Source organism: Ursus arctos, unplaced genomic scaffold (assembly GCF_023065955.2).
Source record: "Ursus arctos isolate Adak ecotype North America unplaced genomic scaffold, UrsArc2.0 scaffold_14, whole genome shotgun sequence".
Taxonomy (NCBI): Eukaryota; Metazoa; Chordata; class Mammalia; order Carnivora; family Ursidae; genus Ursus; species Ursus arctos.
In genome coordinates, this window is record NW_026622808.1 from 8,378,259 (window position 1) to 8,394,452 (window position 16,194).

Sequence of the window (16,194 nt, forward strand, 5' to 3'; positions counted from 1 at the left end):
GACCAAAGTCCTTCCTTACCGCTCAACTTTGGGTCAGAATTTTTTTGGGTTGTGCCTGATATTATTTTACAATATAAACTGTAAAGTCAGCTTGATGAGTTAAAAGTCATTTCAAGTGGAATGGTATTCAATGTGTAGATCAAGGAAAAATAATTTTTATAATAATACATTCGATCTCCTTTCTAAAAGCGGGATATATTTTTCCATGAAGTCTCCCTTCAGGGTTTCCAGTGGCATTTTCAATTTTTCCTCATAAAGATCTCACACATTTCTTAGTACAGTGATTCCTGGGTATTTTAAAGTCGTTCTGTGGGGCGCCTGGGTGGCACAGCGGTTAAGCGTCTGCCTTCGGCTCACGGCGTGATCCCAGCGTTCTGGGATCGAGCCCCACATCAGGCTCCTCCGCTGGGAGCCTGCTTCTTCCTCTCCCACTCCCCCTGCTTGTGTTCCCTCTCTCGCTGGCTGTCTCTCTGTCGAATAAATTAAAAAAAAAAATCGTTCTGTGGCTATTTCCTACTCCATCAAGAGAGTCATAAATATTTATTAATATTGTCTTCTGGTCTTTTAATGCAATCATCTTTTACATTGAACTCCCTCTAGAATTTATTTTGGTGCATAATGTGATTCCAGTAGCTAAACAGATTTTTTTTTTTGCTCCAATTGCCAAATATATTTATTGAATAAATGATTTCTCTTGCTTTAATTGAGATCATTCCTTTTTCATGCAGGAGGCTCTCAAAAGACTAAGGTATGTGTCTTTGGGAGTGATCTATTCATATATATATATATTCAGCTGCAGTTACCTTATAAGCAATCATATGGCTATCCATATGGAGAAAGTAAAATTAGACCCAACTTCACAACATCCACAAACAATACGTTTCAGGTAGATCAAGGACCTAACAGTGACAAACAAGACTTAACGTGAACACGAGTTGTAGCAAATGACTTCTTCATCTTGCCACAAAAAGAACAAATCCTAACAGCAAAGGCCCATATATTCATCCAGTTATGTTAAAAATCTAAAGTTTTTAGTGACACTTAAGTGACACTTTAGTGATCGGTTGATGGGGCGCCTGGGTGGCTCAGTCATTAAGCGTCTGCCTTTGGCTCAGGTCATGATCTCAGGGTCCTGGGATCCAGTCCCACATCGGGCTCCACGCTCTGCGGGGAGCCTGCTTCTCCCTCTCCCTCTGCCGGCAGGTCCCTGCTTATGCTTTCTCTCTCTGTGTCAAATAAATAAATAAAATCTTAGAAAAAAAAGCAGGCTTCAGAATGTGTCCAGGATGATATTTCTATAAAATATAGAAATATATTATATATATATAATATATAAATAAAAATAATAAATAAAATAAATAAAAATAATAATAAAATATTATAAAAATATAAATATATATATAAAATATATATATATAATATAGAAATATGCCACTTTGTACTATACATTGTTTATATATAGCATATTTAACATTTTACACGTACAGTAAAATTTAAAAACATAGCTAGAAAGAGTACACATTAACTTCAGGATAGTGGTTGCCCATAGAGAGGGAGAAAGGATAGGATAGTGTGACAGGAGAGAGGACTTAAAAAGTGAATTTTTTTTCTTAAAAAAAGTAACTCAAATAAGAAAAATTATGAAAATTTGCTAATTCTGCGTGCAATACTCGGTATTTATTGTGGCCTTCTAAATTTCTGTTGAACTGTTTTACGATAAAAGTGAAAGAGCCCTGTAATATCCCCTGCCCACAGTAAAACACTGTTAAATTAACATGCAGATGTGCATTTCTTCAGATTTATTTTCTTTGCATTTAATAATTAGGGCTCTTGGTAGCAAACAAGAAAGGTCATTTCTGGCATAACTTAACAGGAAAAATAATTTCGTGGAAGGAAGACAAACAGCTCACAGGACTGGTAGGAAGTATGGAAAATCACACTTGAAAAAGGGGCAGGACCAGTAAGCAAGCAGGTAGGTGAGACTGAGGCGACAAGAGACAAATGAAGGAATTCTCCTTCCCAGCCCGCTCCATGCCCAAGGCAAGTACTCTGCTCTTAGGCCACACTCCTGAAGAGAGGAAGCTCTGGGTGGGAACTTTGCACCCTGAGCTGATGATGTCACGGGTCTCCAAACTGGCTGCCGAGGAGTTAGGGGAGGAAGCATCTGCCCCTTTTAAGACCTGAGCAAAGGCAGCAGAAACCCCTCTTGCCCATCTTGGGATTTTCCTCAAATAAAAGGATATCTGGATGCTGAGTAGCCAAAATCACACATGTCCCCTAGAATGAATACATTTCCCTCTTTTCTCCATATATATTCACCCCCACTGCTCCCCACCTCTCTCTCTCTCTCTCTCTCTCTCTCTCACACACACACACACACACACTTTACTTAAACTATAATAGGCTCATCCCATACATACTATTGGACAAATTGCCTTTTACACCTAATATATCTTTGACATCTTTCCTTGTTATTTCCCTATAGATCTCTCATTTTCCTGAAGGGTTATGTAGTATTTTGTTGTACAAAAGGACTATAATTTTGGGGCGCCTGGGTGGCTCAGTTGGTTAAGTGTCTGCCTTTGGCTCAGGTCATGACCCCAGGATCCAGGGACCCAGCCCCACATCGGGCTCCCTGCTCAGCTGGGAGCCTGCTTCTCCCTCTCTCTCTGCCTGCTGCTCCCCCTGCTTGTTCTCTCTCTCTCTGTCAAATAAATAAATAAATAAATAAATAAATAAATAATCTTAAAAAAAAAAGGACTAGAATTTTAAAAATAATTTATGGGGGTGAAATTCATGTAACAAAATAAACCATTTTGAAGTGGATAATCCAGTGGTAGTTAGTACATTCACACTGTCCTACAACTACCACCTCTGTCTAATTCCAAAACATTTCTGGACTACAATTTTTTTTTAAAGATTTTATTTATTTATTTGACACACATAGAGCGAGAGAGCACAAGCAGGGGGAGCTGCAGGCAGAGGGAGAAGCAGGCTCTCTGCTGAGCGGGGAGCCCGACGCAGGGCTCAATCCCAGGACCCTGAGATCATGACCTGAGCGGAAGGCAGATGCTTAACTGACTGAGCCACCCAGGTGCTTGGGAATAGTTTTTTAAAACCAAGTTCTTACCAATGGACATTTCGGTTTCCTCTGTTATTTCGGCTATGATACACAATACCACAGTGCATCCCACAGTATATGACTTTTTGGAAACTTGAATAAGTGATTCAAATTTTGGAAGCCCAAAGATTATCCTCATTAAAAATCATAAAACTCTTTCAAAAGGTTGTAAAATTTATTCTTCTGACACTAGTAATTGAGAACCATTTGTTATTCTCACCTTGCTATTATCCCTATTTGTAGCTTTGCCAGTCTGAGAAAAAAGAGTCATTGTTTTAATAGCAGGGTTTTTGTTTGTTTGTTTGGGTTTTTGTTTTTGTTTGTTTTGTTGTTTTAGCATTTTGAGCTAGTAGCCATTTATATTTCTTTACCTCTTATCTATTTCAGGGGTCAGCAAATAGTAAATATTTTATGGGCCACAGTTACCAGAGTATGCTACTATAGTGTAAAAGCAGCCATAGACAATATATAAACACATGCACATGGCTGGGTTCCAATAAAACTTTATTTAAAATCCGAGCAGAGGGGCGCCTGGGTGGCACAGCGGTTAAGTGTCTGCCTTCGGCTCAGGGTGTGATCCTGGCGTTATCGGGTCGAGCCCCACATCGGGCTCCTCCGCTATGAGCCTGCTTCTTCCTCTCCCACTCCCCCTGCTTGTGTTCCCTCTCTCGCTGGCTGTCTCTATCTCTGTCAAAAAATTAATAAATTCTTAAAAAAAAAAAAATCCGAGCAGAGGGCCAGATTTGGCCCAAAGGCTATAGCTGGCAGACCCTTGATCTATTGCTTTATTGTTGGTGTTTTTAGTTTAGAAACTCTTTGCATGACAGGATAATCAAGGGCTTATCTACTCCAGTCAATCGATAAATGGTGGCTATTCTTGTACCAATACCAAATTCTTAATAACTATAGCTTTAAAAAATGTTTTCATAAGCAGTACAACTATATTTGGTTTGTTTAAACAATAAATTCCTGTCAAAATACAATACTTACAACAGTCAAGGGCTATTACACGTTTACACCCTTAAGTTAAAATTCATAAACTGCAATGTAATTCTCCAGGGAGTTCTAGTGTCAAAATGAGAAAAGGGGCTTTGCACTGGCTTCTAATTCGTTTCCGTGTGAAAGCTAAACTCTGTCATGGCCGTGGAATATAATGGACCCCATATTTACTCTTAGAGCTCGGCGAAACAGCATGAACTCAGTTGCAGAGCTCTGTGTTTGCAGCTCTGCACTGGTCACTAGTGTGACCCTCTGCACTCGGAGGTCACTCACTCCCTTTACCAATGACCTTGTCACCGGCGGTAAAGATGGCCGACTTCTCAGATGCACTAAGCGCCCACTTTTCTATCAGAAACTATTGAACTAAAACGAAGAGTCAAGATCCAAGTCCCAGAAATGTGTCTGAAATTTTAGTCTTTGTTCTGCATCTGCATTACTACAATGTTAAAACTTTCAGGCAACACGACGCACTTAGAAAAAAAGAAAGTTTGGTTTTTCTAAAGTGCAACGCATCGCTTGTTTCCATCCTTCACACACAACCTCAAAGAGCACTTCCCCGTTAATGTTCAAAATAACTGTCCCTCCTAAATAAGAGGTGAGCAGAACCAGCAGGCCTCCCCCGACCCGAGCATCTCTCCCCTTCAGGTCCCCCTGGCGTCCTCTCCGCCTTTTATCGGGGTCTGAAATCCTCACCATGAAGAGTTCTTCTAGGGTTAGGGGACAAGACCATCCCCTAAAGCGGCTGCTCACACCCACGTTCGGACTGGGGACAGCTGGGATTCTAGCAGTTTCTTGGTCCCAGGGGCCGGCCCGGACTTTGCAATCCCGCGGTTACCGAGGGTCGGGCAGCTTTGGGGGCGGCGCGGGGGCTTAGGGCCAAGGCAGAGCTGACCAGAGGGAGAAGGGTTACGGCCACCCTACTCACGCTCCAGCCCGGGGAGGAGGCCCTTGTCCCTTTTAGGTGCTGCGAAACCGTCCCAGTCCTTGAGGCTTCGAGCGAGGAAGTGACTCCCCAGGGCTTTGGGGCAGGAGAGAGCTTGGCCCGGCCAGTGTCCCGCGCTGCCTTCCGTGTGCCTCTCGGCGTCCCACGGTCCCTGTTTGCACTACTCGTCCCCGGGGCTTGCAAACCGCCCAGCCCAGACACGCTCGAGGCCTCACCGTTGAAGCCGATGACAGCCTCAAGCTCCAGCTCGGCCACCTCGGCTTTGAGCGAAACTCGGTTCTCCATCCCCAGGAGACTGGACTCTCTCCTCTCGGCCTCCGCGGGCGCAGCGTCTCCTGGTCGGTATGGTAACGGACGTGCGCATGCGCACCAGGCCCACGCCAGCGCGGACTGCCGGCGGCGGCGCCCAGAGCTCGCGCTGCAAAAACAGGAGGGTTTCTTTTCCTTCCTGTTTCCCTGGAAATTTAGGGGCGCTGAGTGCACGCTTTCCCTCCACGGAAAGCGTCTGTGACTTTTATCGTAACTATATAATCAAACAGTGAGTGTCATTTAAGGAAGGCTGCTATAAAATAATATATAATGACCACTTCTTTGGGTCCCTTGTTTGAAGCAGGATTGAAAGGAATTTAAGCTTTATTGAGGTATCACTTTACATATAAAATTCACTTTGAGTTTTAGTAAATTTATGCAGTTGGGCAACTATGCCCACAGTCCAGTTTTGTTTTCATTTTTTGTTTGACGCAGGATGAAATTTCTGGTAACTGCTGGAGGTCTTGAGATGCTCCCACCTTCGCGGGAAAATGCTTAGATTTTTGTCCAACAATTTTATTTTAATTGCGCCGGGCTGTTCGCATCTCTCAGTGGAAGCAAATTAGATGAGATTGTTCCAACCTAATGTTCCCTGGGGGCCGTTTCCCTTTTTTGATCATCCTTTTGAGGCCCCAGTGCACGCTCCCCTGGCAAGCTCCGGGTTCCGGTCGCGCCCGGGCCGAACCGCGGGGTATGAGCCGCGCGGGCCGCCGTAGTCAGCTGCCGCGAGCAGGAAGTGTCCGAAGGCGGGCGGAGACTGCACGATGGCCCCGGACCCCTGGTGAGCCCCGGGTGAGGGCGGCAGCGCCGAGGGTCCGCGGGGGAGGCCGGGCTTCCGGGCAGCTGACGGTAGCCAGGCTCTGGGGCCGGGGGAGTCTTTCAGGGTGAGGGGAGGGGCAGCGAGGCCCCTTCCAGTGCTCAGGGGGGCCGTGCCGCGTCCCGCCACACTCGGTGCTCGGAGCGGTGGCCCGGGTGGGGAACTGGGCGGACTCCGGGGAGTCGACGGCTAGTACCGAATCCTGGAAACATGCTTTTAGGCTTTCTCGGCTGTATCTGGCTGGCCGCGGGGATTTCCCGCGCGTCCTGGCTGCTGAGCTGGTTGGTGCAGGCTTCCCTGGACTCCCGGGAAAGTGAAGTCCAAGTCACCTTTCTGTGGAATGCCGGTCCATGTGGGCACGTCCCCCCTCTTACTTCTCAGGCGGAGAAACCGAGGTTCAGAATCCACGGTCACCCGCCAGTTAGTAACCAGTTGGCACTAAGACCTAGATCTTGTGGGCCCTTCAAAAAGTTAGAGGAATCTGGGAGGGAAATTACGCATTTGTTTGTAAGGCATTTAACCCTTACCTGAGTCCGTATCGTGTAGGCTGTTGCTACTGCCGCAGGTCTGCAGTAAAAAAAAAAAAAGCTGGTAAGGGTCGTTCCTTCAACAATGAAGTCCCAAGGACTGAATGATGAAAGGACACAAGTTCTGATCCTAAGGAACATACTGCTACGGCATGAAGGACTGGAGTTCTTTTGGTTTCATGATTAAAAGCATATTATAGCGTTATGAAGTTCTTGTTAATATTTTTGTTATAATTTATAATTGTTTAAGTTGCAGGCGGCTCTTAGGAGAATGGGTTGCAGGATCAAAGTTAGCACTGCCTGGGATTTAGGCGACCTGGGCCAGTGGCTCACTTGATTTAACGCTAATTTTTTTCCACCTAATTTTAACACTTAGAAAATTTAATAAATACTGAAAATTTGCAGAGAAAAAGAACCCCACATCTTCAACTCTATCATTTGGAATAATAGGCATTATTGATTTTTCAAATGAAAACATTAGTTTATATAATATGCATTTATTATATATTGATATATTTATTATATATTGATATATATTTATTATATATTATATCTATATATTATATATTGCATTTAAATATTTATATAAAATTATAATATATAAATTATTTATATATATTTAAATAAATAAATAAATAAATAAATAAATAAAATGTACAAGTATCTCCGGCTTCTTGAGACTTCACATTAGGCCACTTTGCTTTTACGAAAGACTTACCTTAGTACCTGTTTTTGCTAACCAGAAGAATTCAGAAGAGCATTTTTGCGCTTATGAAAAAAACGGGGAAAGCAAAAATAGCATTCAGCATTTGTTTTGCAGCAAGCTGTCATAGAGACATTGCACCTCCCAGTCAGCGGAAGTGTTCCCCCCAGCTCCTTCCCTGGGAACTACGCTCAGCATCTCAGCATCAGGCTGTCATAGCTTTGAACTGTGTGTGAGCATCTGGGCTTTATCGTGGTTTATTTTGTGTATCCGTTAGCAAGATGTGCCCTAAGCTATCAGAAAAGCCAAGAGAGGTAATTTTTTGGGTCTAGAAAAGCTCAGAAAATTTTCCATTTATATTTATGGTAATTGGCCCCTTTGCTTTACGTCATTTTGGCTTAGGAAAGGTTTTGTGGTTGGGACGCCTGGGTGGCTCAGCCGTTGAGCGTCTGCCTTCGGCTCGGGTCATGATCCCAGGGTCCTGGGATCGAGTCCCGCATCAGGCTCCCTGCTCAGCGGGAAGCCTGCTTCTCCCTCTCACACTCCCCTTGCTTGTGTTCCCTCTCTCACTGTCTCTATCAAATAAATAAAAATAAAATAAAAATTAAAAAAAAAAAGGAAAGGTTTTGTGGGAAGACTATTTTTGGATAGTGAGAGAAACCTGCATGTTTTACAAAGGAAGGAACATTTCATGTCATTAAATATTTACTGAAAACATGATTTTTTTAATGGTCCATAATAGTGCATCATATGAATAACCATAATTTATTTAATTATTTCCCTTTTTGTACCTCTTTGTAATGTTAGAGTTTGTTTTGTTTAACTATTGCAAAGACTGCCGCTGTTCTATGCTTTATTTCCTCTGTTTGCTTCCCGGAAGTGGAACTATCAGATAGAAGGATATGAACATTTTTAAGGCCCTTGATACGTATTGCTAAGTTGTCTTCCACCTCCTGGGAGCTGACCCCTTCACTTTACACATAAGGTAGGAAATAAAGCTCGGAGATGGTTATCCATTTAGATTGCTGGAAGCAATCAATGGACCCCCAGCCTCTTCCCCAGTTTATGCTGAGAGCACCTCGTGTTCCCTGTTACTCTTAAGTAGTTTGACCCAGCGGCTTTCTCATCTGACTGTTGACCATGAAGCAGTGAGGGAACTCTGCTGTGTTAGCTGCCTTGCAAAGCGAGTTATTGAGCAGGAGGGCCGAAGGGAGTATGGAACGGGACTTTGAAAAAACCTGTAAAAACAGACCTGACTACATACAGCTTTGTCTTCGTGCTCTTGAAAAATCATAGGCCAGTGATGCTTTACTCCTGAGTGATATTCTAATGTTTAAAAATGGAATATATGTGGGGCGCCTGGGTGGCGCAGCGGTTGGGCGTCTGCCTTCGGCTCAGGGCGTGATCCCGGCGTTACGGGATCGAGCCCCACATCGGGCTCTTCCGCTATGAGCCTGCTTCTTCCTCTCCCGCTGCCCCTGCTTGTGTTCCCTCTCTCGCTGGCTGTCTCTATCTCTGTCGAATAAATAAATAAAATCTTAAAAAAAAAAAAAGGAATATATGTTGGCTAATTGAACATAATGATAAAAAAAGTGGAATATAGCAGTGACTGCTTTAATGGCATATCACAGCAAGTGGCAAGCTCACTTTTTAATAGAAGTAGCAAGTGATTACTGCCTCTTAACTGGTTCTTTGCTAAGGTTAATTAACTTTACTGCTCGGGCAATGTATGTGTTGATACTACATCATTTCTGGAAAACTTACAGTTAAACAGACCTTAACAGTTTTATATTCTGGTTGGTCCTTTTTTGGGTCTATTCTAAAAAGTGTTATGGAAGTAAAATGTCTACCAAGTGGAATAGTGTAATGAACCCCTTTATACTCATCACCCAGTTCCTGTAATTACCAATATTCTGCCGTACTTATATCGTCTATGTCCTCCACATCTTTTCCCCCCTGAGATTTTTTTCTAAGCAAATCTCATACATATGTCAATTTAACTGTGAAGTCAGTGTTTTTGTGGTAGAACAGGGCCTCAGTTCATAGTCTGGGGACTTCCTCTTTGCTCCCCTTTATGGCTCCTTCGTCTCTGCCGTGGCATCACCATCCTCTGAGTCACTTAGGCCTGAAAACTCCAATCACCCCCTTTTTCTTCACTCCTCCTATCAGATGATTAAATCTTTGGTTTTTCTCTCAAATGCCTCTGGCATCGCTTTTATGTCCTCTATTAATGCTGCGGCCCCATCCTTTGGGCTCTGCGCCTCGCAGACAGTAGATACTGGTGACCAGTTAGAGAACTGGAGAGCTGGAGAAGTCTTCTGGGCTCCCGCCACACCTCTCTCGTTCCCAGCCATTTGTGCAAATGAGTTCAGGTTCCTAAACCAGTGCTTTAGGCACTTGTGTGCTTGATACTGTGATGAGGTTGCCCACTACCTCTAGGCCCATGGTTCTCAAACTTTGGTACAAATCAGAAGACCTGGGGGAGCTTTCACAATTCCTCGTGTCCAGGTCAAACTGCATTCCAGTTTAAGCAGAATGCATGGGGCTGGGGGCCAGGACTTGGCTGTGATGTTGTTGTTTTAAGATTCCCCCGGTGATTCCGGCACCAGAGCAAAGTTTTAGAACCACCGCTCTCCAGGGCTAACGTGGGAACGTGAGGAGTGGGAGCAAAACATCTGGGATTTTGGCCTTCTGCATTTCACAGAACCGCTTCAAGGGCTCACTGGATGTGAGCTCCCCTTCAGCTCCAAAGCCCTCTTTCAAAAGTCTCACCTGATTATTCTGGTGTTCAAGGCTCCGCAGAAACTAGCTTCCACGCATCTGTACCCTTTGACCCTTTGATACCATATTCTCCCACCCAGGGCTGCTCAGCCGAATGCACCAGGCACATTTCCTTCCATTTCCTAACTTTCACCCTTGCTTGCTCCTTGTGCTCTTTGCCAAGTCTAGCATGTGCCCCTCCATCCTGCTTCAACCTTGTGGTTCAGCCCAGGATGTACCCTCTTGGCCCAGCCCTGTCAAGTCTGACTGCCCTCGGCTGAGTTATTCCTCTCACTTCCAGATTCCAGAAGGACTTACCATTTATGCTCCACGTTTGGCAGGAGCTGTATCGTACCTTATTAGTGATTTTCATAGGTATGGTTTGGGACCACAGAGCCAGACCTAAGCTCCTCTTTTCAGAGAGAACAGTATGGAGAGGAGAAGGGAAGATGGGGCAAAGCTGGGGCCAGGACCCAGTTTCCTTACCAGCTTCCCTCCTATTTTATTTTATTTATTTATTTATTTTGGTCGGGAAGAGGGGCAGAGGGAGAGAGAGAGAGAGATAATCTCAAGCAGGCTCCAAACTCATTGCAGAGCCGGATGCGGGGCTCGATCTCTGAAATCAAGAGTCAGACACTTAACTGACTGAGCCACCCAGGTGCCCCTTCCCTCCTATTTTCTTAATTGTGTGTTGTATCAGCTGTTCTTTTTCTGTATACGTGAACATACACACGTGTATACTTATATACACTTACACGTGTATGTATACATGATGCTGCTTAGTGTAAGTGGGGAGTTGTTAAAGATCCTATCATGGGATGTGAAGTTCCGAACGTAACACTCTTAGCTCAGGACCTGGCCCGGATCAGGGACTCAACACTTACCCATTGCTGTAACTACTGTAGTAAGACCGCCAAGGGATGCGGTTGGAGATTGTCTTTTTCCATCGCTGAGAAACACATTTGCCAAGTTCCCTCAGTGTGTGAGTAACGTGTGGGAGTTCAAAGATTTTAAGAAATGGATCATTTACTTTTTCAAGAAGAAATTGGGACATTAGGTCAAGCAGCAGTTTCCAATATTTGATACCGGGGCAGTCCTGGAAAATATGTTGGTTGTTTCGAGCAGACCACCTGGTAGGAGAGATGCAGGGTGCACGCGCACTTAGCTATTGCCTGTGAAACCAATGGAAAGTAACAAGGTCGTCCCAAAAGGACAAAATAAGAGACGATTGGGAATTCATTGTGAATTTTTCAAAGTCTCCAGCGCTTTGAATACCAAATAGAAACTCAGCAAATTTTTTTTTTTTAAAGATTTTATTTATTTATTTGACAGAGATAGAGACAGCTGGTGAGAGAGGGAGCACAAGCAGGGGGAGTGGGAGAGGAAGAAGCAGGCTCATAGCGGAGGAGCCTGATGTGGGGCTCGATCCCAGAACGCTGGGATCACGTCCTGAGCCGAAGGCAGACGCTTAACCGCTGTGCCACCCAGGCGCCCCAACAAATTTTTTTTTTTAAGATTTTATTTATTTATTTGACAGAAAGAGCCAGAGAGCACAAGTGGAGAGTGGGGGTGGGGGGATGGCAGAGGGAGAGGGAGAAGCAGGCTCCCTGCTGAGCAGGGAGCCCAATGTGGGACTCAATCCCAGGACTTGAGCCAAAGGCAGACGGACGCTCAACCAACCGAGCCACCCAGGCTCCCCCCACCAACTGTTTGAGAGAATTCTCGTAAGCTTAGATGTCAGGAGGGTGTGTGTCCCATGTCCCTAGAGCACTTTGTTGTAGGATAAACAGTACTTGCTGTTCCTGTTTTGTAAAGCTCTTCCCCTGCCTGGCTTCCTTTCTCACCTTGCCCGGCACTCTCTGTTCTTTTATCCTGCTTTCTTTTTCTTCTTAGCGCCTGACATACCGCATATTTATTTATCTTATACCTTTCTCCCTTTGCTAAGCTCCTCAAGCAAGGACTTTGTCCATTTTGCTCACTGCTCTGTTCTCCAGGGCCTGGAATGGTACTTGGTACTGAGGAGGCTCTCCATAAACGTTTGCCGAATGTTCTAGAAGTGAATGAATGCAAATACGTTACCATGGGCAGAATGGCGAAGCGGTTAGGAGCAGAGGCTCAGGGCCGGACAGCTTTGGTTTGCAGCTGGCAGTACCACTCGGGCAAGTCTTTCTACCTCTTTGTGCCTGGTTTTCTCCCTTGTAAGGTGGAGATGGTAATGAGACCCGTCTCCTGGTGTTTTTGTGTGAATTCAGTGAATTATTAGAAATGAAGCATTCAGGATAGAGCCCTGCTCATCGTATTTACCGTAATAGCGACAACGTGTCCCTATGACTGTCGCTATTACTACCCTCCCCTCCTGTTTGGCTCTGTGGCTAGAATTGAAAAACTGAAGCTCGGATAATGCGGAAATCTTCTTTTAAAGAACCTTAAACGTTCTTCTCCCTTTATGACTTGGACACAGGTTCTCCACATACGATTCTACCTGCCAAATTGCACAAGAGATTGCCGAGAAAATCCAACAGCAAAATCAATATGAAAGAAATGGTGAAAATACAATCAAGGTAAGAGCAGGAGAAAATTAGTACTTGAAATGATTTGTTTGAGCTTGGAGGTCGGGAAACCCTCCTACTGCTGAGGCTCCGTGGGTGTGTGGGTGTGTGGGTGTGTAAGTGTGTGTGGGTGTGTAAGTGTGTAACGGCCTCCAAACTTATGATTGTGGAATTGACATTACAATCAATCAGTTAATCGTTATATAAGTGAAGCATGACACCTGTTTAATTTCTCCTCCTTAGCCTTAAAAGTTTCTAACAGTTCCATAGTCTAGTTAAACCCCAGACAGTAAATCTCCCAGGCTTTGCAGGACAAGAGGTGACATCTTCACCTCTCGGAGGATCTGTCCTTGCCAAAAGGATAATACCCTTTTTTACATTTTACGTGTAAAAACGTAAATAGCTTGCGGGCTGTACAAAAACTGTGGCGGGATTTGGCTAGGAAATATATTTTTTAGACACTCATGAATTTGTGCTAGCACCTTCGATTCAAGTCCAACACCATGAGTTTCTGTCTAACCTTCCCCTTTCCAAATTCATATTTTTCTTTTCCAGCAGTCAGAACTTTGGTTTCCAAAAACAGAGATATCTTTTTGCTCATTTGGCCTGTCTTATAGTTTACAGAAAACAGTTTCAGAATTACTACACAGGTACCACCACAAGCACTAAGTTTGAATTTGTCTTTTTTTTTTTTAACTTTTTAATACTAATATTCCACTAATAATGCTGAGGTTATTCTGTTCTAAAGTTATTAGAGTGGATTCTTTTTTTCCTGTGTTTTATGCTATCCTTTGCATCTGTTTATATTCATTTTTTGGGGTATTTTTTAATCCCCATCACTTATCTCCTCCACCCACCCCCACCTGCCCTGTGATAACCTACCAGTTTGTTCTCTGTAGTTGAATCTGTTTCTTGATTTGTCTCTCTTTTTTGTTTTCCCTTTGTTCCTTTGTTTTGTTTCTCAAACTCCACCTGTGAGTGAAATCACATGGTATTTGTCTTTCTCTGACTTATCTCATCAAGCATTATACTCTCTAGCTCCATCCACGTTGTTGCAAATGGCGAGATTTCATTCTTTTTGATGGCTGAGTAATATTCCATTGTCTAGATATAGCACATCTTCTTTATCCATTCATTAGTCGATGGACAGTTGGGCTGCCTCCATAGCTTGGCTGTTGTAAACAATGCTTCTATAAACATCGAGGGGCATGTACCCTTTCGAATTCGTGTTTTTGTGTTCTTTGGGTAAATACCCAGTGGTGCGATTACTGGATCATTGGGCAGTTGTATTTTTAACTTTCTGAGGACCCTCCATACTGTTTCCATGGTGACTGCACTGGTTTGCCTTCCCACCAGTGGTGCATGAGGGTTCCCCTTTCTCCACATGCTTGCCAGCACCTGTTGTTTCTTGTGTTGTTGATTTTAGCCATGCTGACAGGTGTGAGGTGATATCTTGTAGCTTTGGTTTGTATTTCCCTGATGATGAGTGATGTTGAGCATCTTTCCGTGTGTCTGTTGGCCATCTGGATGTCTTCTTTGGAGAAATGTCCGTTCGTGTCTTCTGCCCGTTTTTAATTGGATTATTTGTTTTGGGGGTGTTGAATTGTATCAGTTCTTTATATACTTTGGATACTAACCCTTTATCAGATACGTCCCTTGCAAATATCTTCTTCCACTCAGATTGCCTTTTTGTTTTGTTGATTGTTTCCTTTGCTGTGCAGAAGTTTTTTGTTTTGATGGGGTCCCAATAGTTTGTTTTTGCTTTTTTTTCCTTGCCTGAGGAGACATATCTGGAAAAACGTTGCTACAGCCAATTTTTACTGCCTGTGCTCTCTTCCGGATTTTTATGGTTTCAGGTCTCACATTTAAGTCTTGAATCCATTTGGAGTTTATTTTTGTGTGTGGTGTGAGAGAGTGGTCCGGTTTCCTTCTTCTGCATGTTGCTGTCTAGTTTTCCCAACACCATTTGTTGAAGAGACCGTGTTTTTTCCCATTGGATATTCTTTCCTTTTTTTTTCAGAGATTAATTGACCATATAATTGTGGATTTATTAGACTAATTTTTAGTGTGTCTTATATGTAACCAGTTTCATGAATTTTGGTTTTTTCTTCCCGTGTTACTTTTTGCAGAAATAAGCATCTGTTGGTGTGTGCGTGTTCTCATTTCTCTTCCTTTTACACAAAAGATACTCCTTTGTATCTTGCTCTTTTTATTTAATACTGCGTTGCAATGATCCCTTTGTATTAATTCACTGAGATCGTCACTGTTCTTCTTTAGGGCTATATAATACTCTATTGCACGGATGTGCTGTGGTCCGTTTAACCTGTCTAAGGATGGATGTGGGGATTGTCTCTACTATTTATTAAAAATAAATACCTTTATTTTTCCCCCCTTATATTTGTGGAGGTGTCTTACAAGGGTGAATTCTCAGAACCAGGGCGTGTGTGATTTTTTTTCATCCGTGGCCAAATTCCCCTCCACCAAAGGTGCCCTGACCAGCAGAGCCCAAGTTTCTGTTTCTTCCCTGGCTGGCCAACAGATGGTGTTGTCAGTCTCCCGAGTTCTTGCCAGTCAGATAAGTGAGACATGGTATTTCAGTGGAGTTTCAAATTTGCATTTTTTCATATGCGAATCAAGGGAAGTATGTTTTCACATGCTTAAGCGTTATTTATATACATTTTTCTAAGAAGTTCTTGTCTTTTGCCCATTTTTTATTGGATTGTTGGTCTTTTTAGTCTTTAGGAGTTCCTTATATAATATGGAGATTTAGTTCTTGGTGATAGATTGTAATTTATTTTGTCATTTGTTGTTTGGCTTTGCTCCTGGTATCATCTGCTATGTGAAAGTTTTGGTTTTTTTAAACAGTTGGTCAACGATCTTTAATTGCTTCCGTATTTTCACTCATAACTTTTGCTACTTCTGGGACATGAGGGAATTTATTCCTGTTTTCTTCTAATAAACGTATGGTTTCACTTTTTACATTTAGATCTCCGAGTCATTTAACTGGTATCGTCTTCTTGGATAGTTAGATTATTTCTAATTGTAAATGAGTTTTTCGTGTGGCTAAATTATTGCCCACATGAGAGTAAGTTTCTCAGTGTAGACGTTCTGGATTTAGGTCGTATGAAATCTTAAGCCTCTTGTACATATAATTCTGTACCAATACTGATTATCTTTTAAAAATCTTTCTCATTCTGTTAGGTGAAATTATACAATAGATTATTATGCCTTTTTTAAATTACTTACGCCATTGAACAGGTTTTCATGTATTTATTGGATACTGATGTTTCTTCCTTTGTGAATTGCCAGTGTATGTCCTTAACCTAACCTGTTATTTCTTAATCTCAGTGTTCTTTATGTGTATGTTGAGTATATTAAAGCTTGATCTGGCATGTTTGGTACCAATATTTTTTCTCTGAATTTGGCTTTTGATTTTATAAATGACATTTTTTTGGACATGTACTTG

The 16,194-nt window shown here is 43.0% G+C and overlaps 2 protein-coding genes across 7 annotated transcripts in view; one reads left to right on the top strand and one right to left on the bottom strand.

Moving 5' to 3' along the window:
- The window catches only part of CFAP52 (cilia and flagella associated protein 52), a 39,983-nt gene extending 34,590 nt beyond the window's left edge, over positions 1-5,393 (bottom strand). The window contains exon 1 of one of the 2 annotated variants that reach the window (XM_057312102.1): positions 5,279-5,393. In XM_057312102.1, the coding sequence (XP_057168085.1) occupies positions 5,279-5,348 (70 nt within the window). In that variant the 5' untranslated portion in view covers positions 5,349-5,393. The remainder of the gene's footprint in view (positions 1-5,278) is intronic. The other variant, XM_044391811.3, reaches the window with a different exon arrangement.
- Positions 5,394-5,458: 65 nt separating this feature from the next.
- STX8 (syntaxin 8) overlaps positions 5,459-16,194 on the top strand; it is a 249,021-nt gene continuing 238,285 nt past the window's right edge. For 3 of the 5 annotated variants that reach the window (XM_048227159.2, XM_044391746.3, XM_057311321.1), the window contains exons 1-2: positions 6,060-6,153; positions 12,641-12,740. In XM_048227159.2, coding sequence (XP_048083116.1) covers positions 6,137-6,153; positions 12,641-12,740 — 117 coding nt within the window. In that variant the 5' untranslated portion in view covers positions 6,060-6,136. Of the gene's footprint in view, positions 6,154-12,640; positions 12,741-16,194 lie in introns of all 5 variants that reach the window. The other 2 variants (XM_026520980.4, XM_044391747.3) reach the window with 2 other exon arrangements.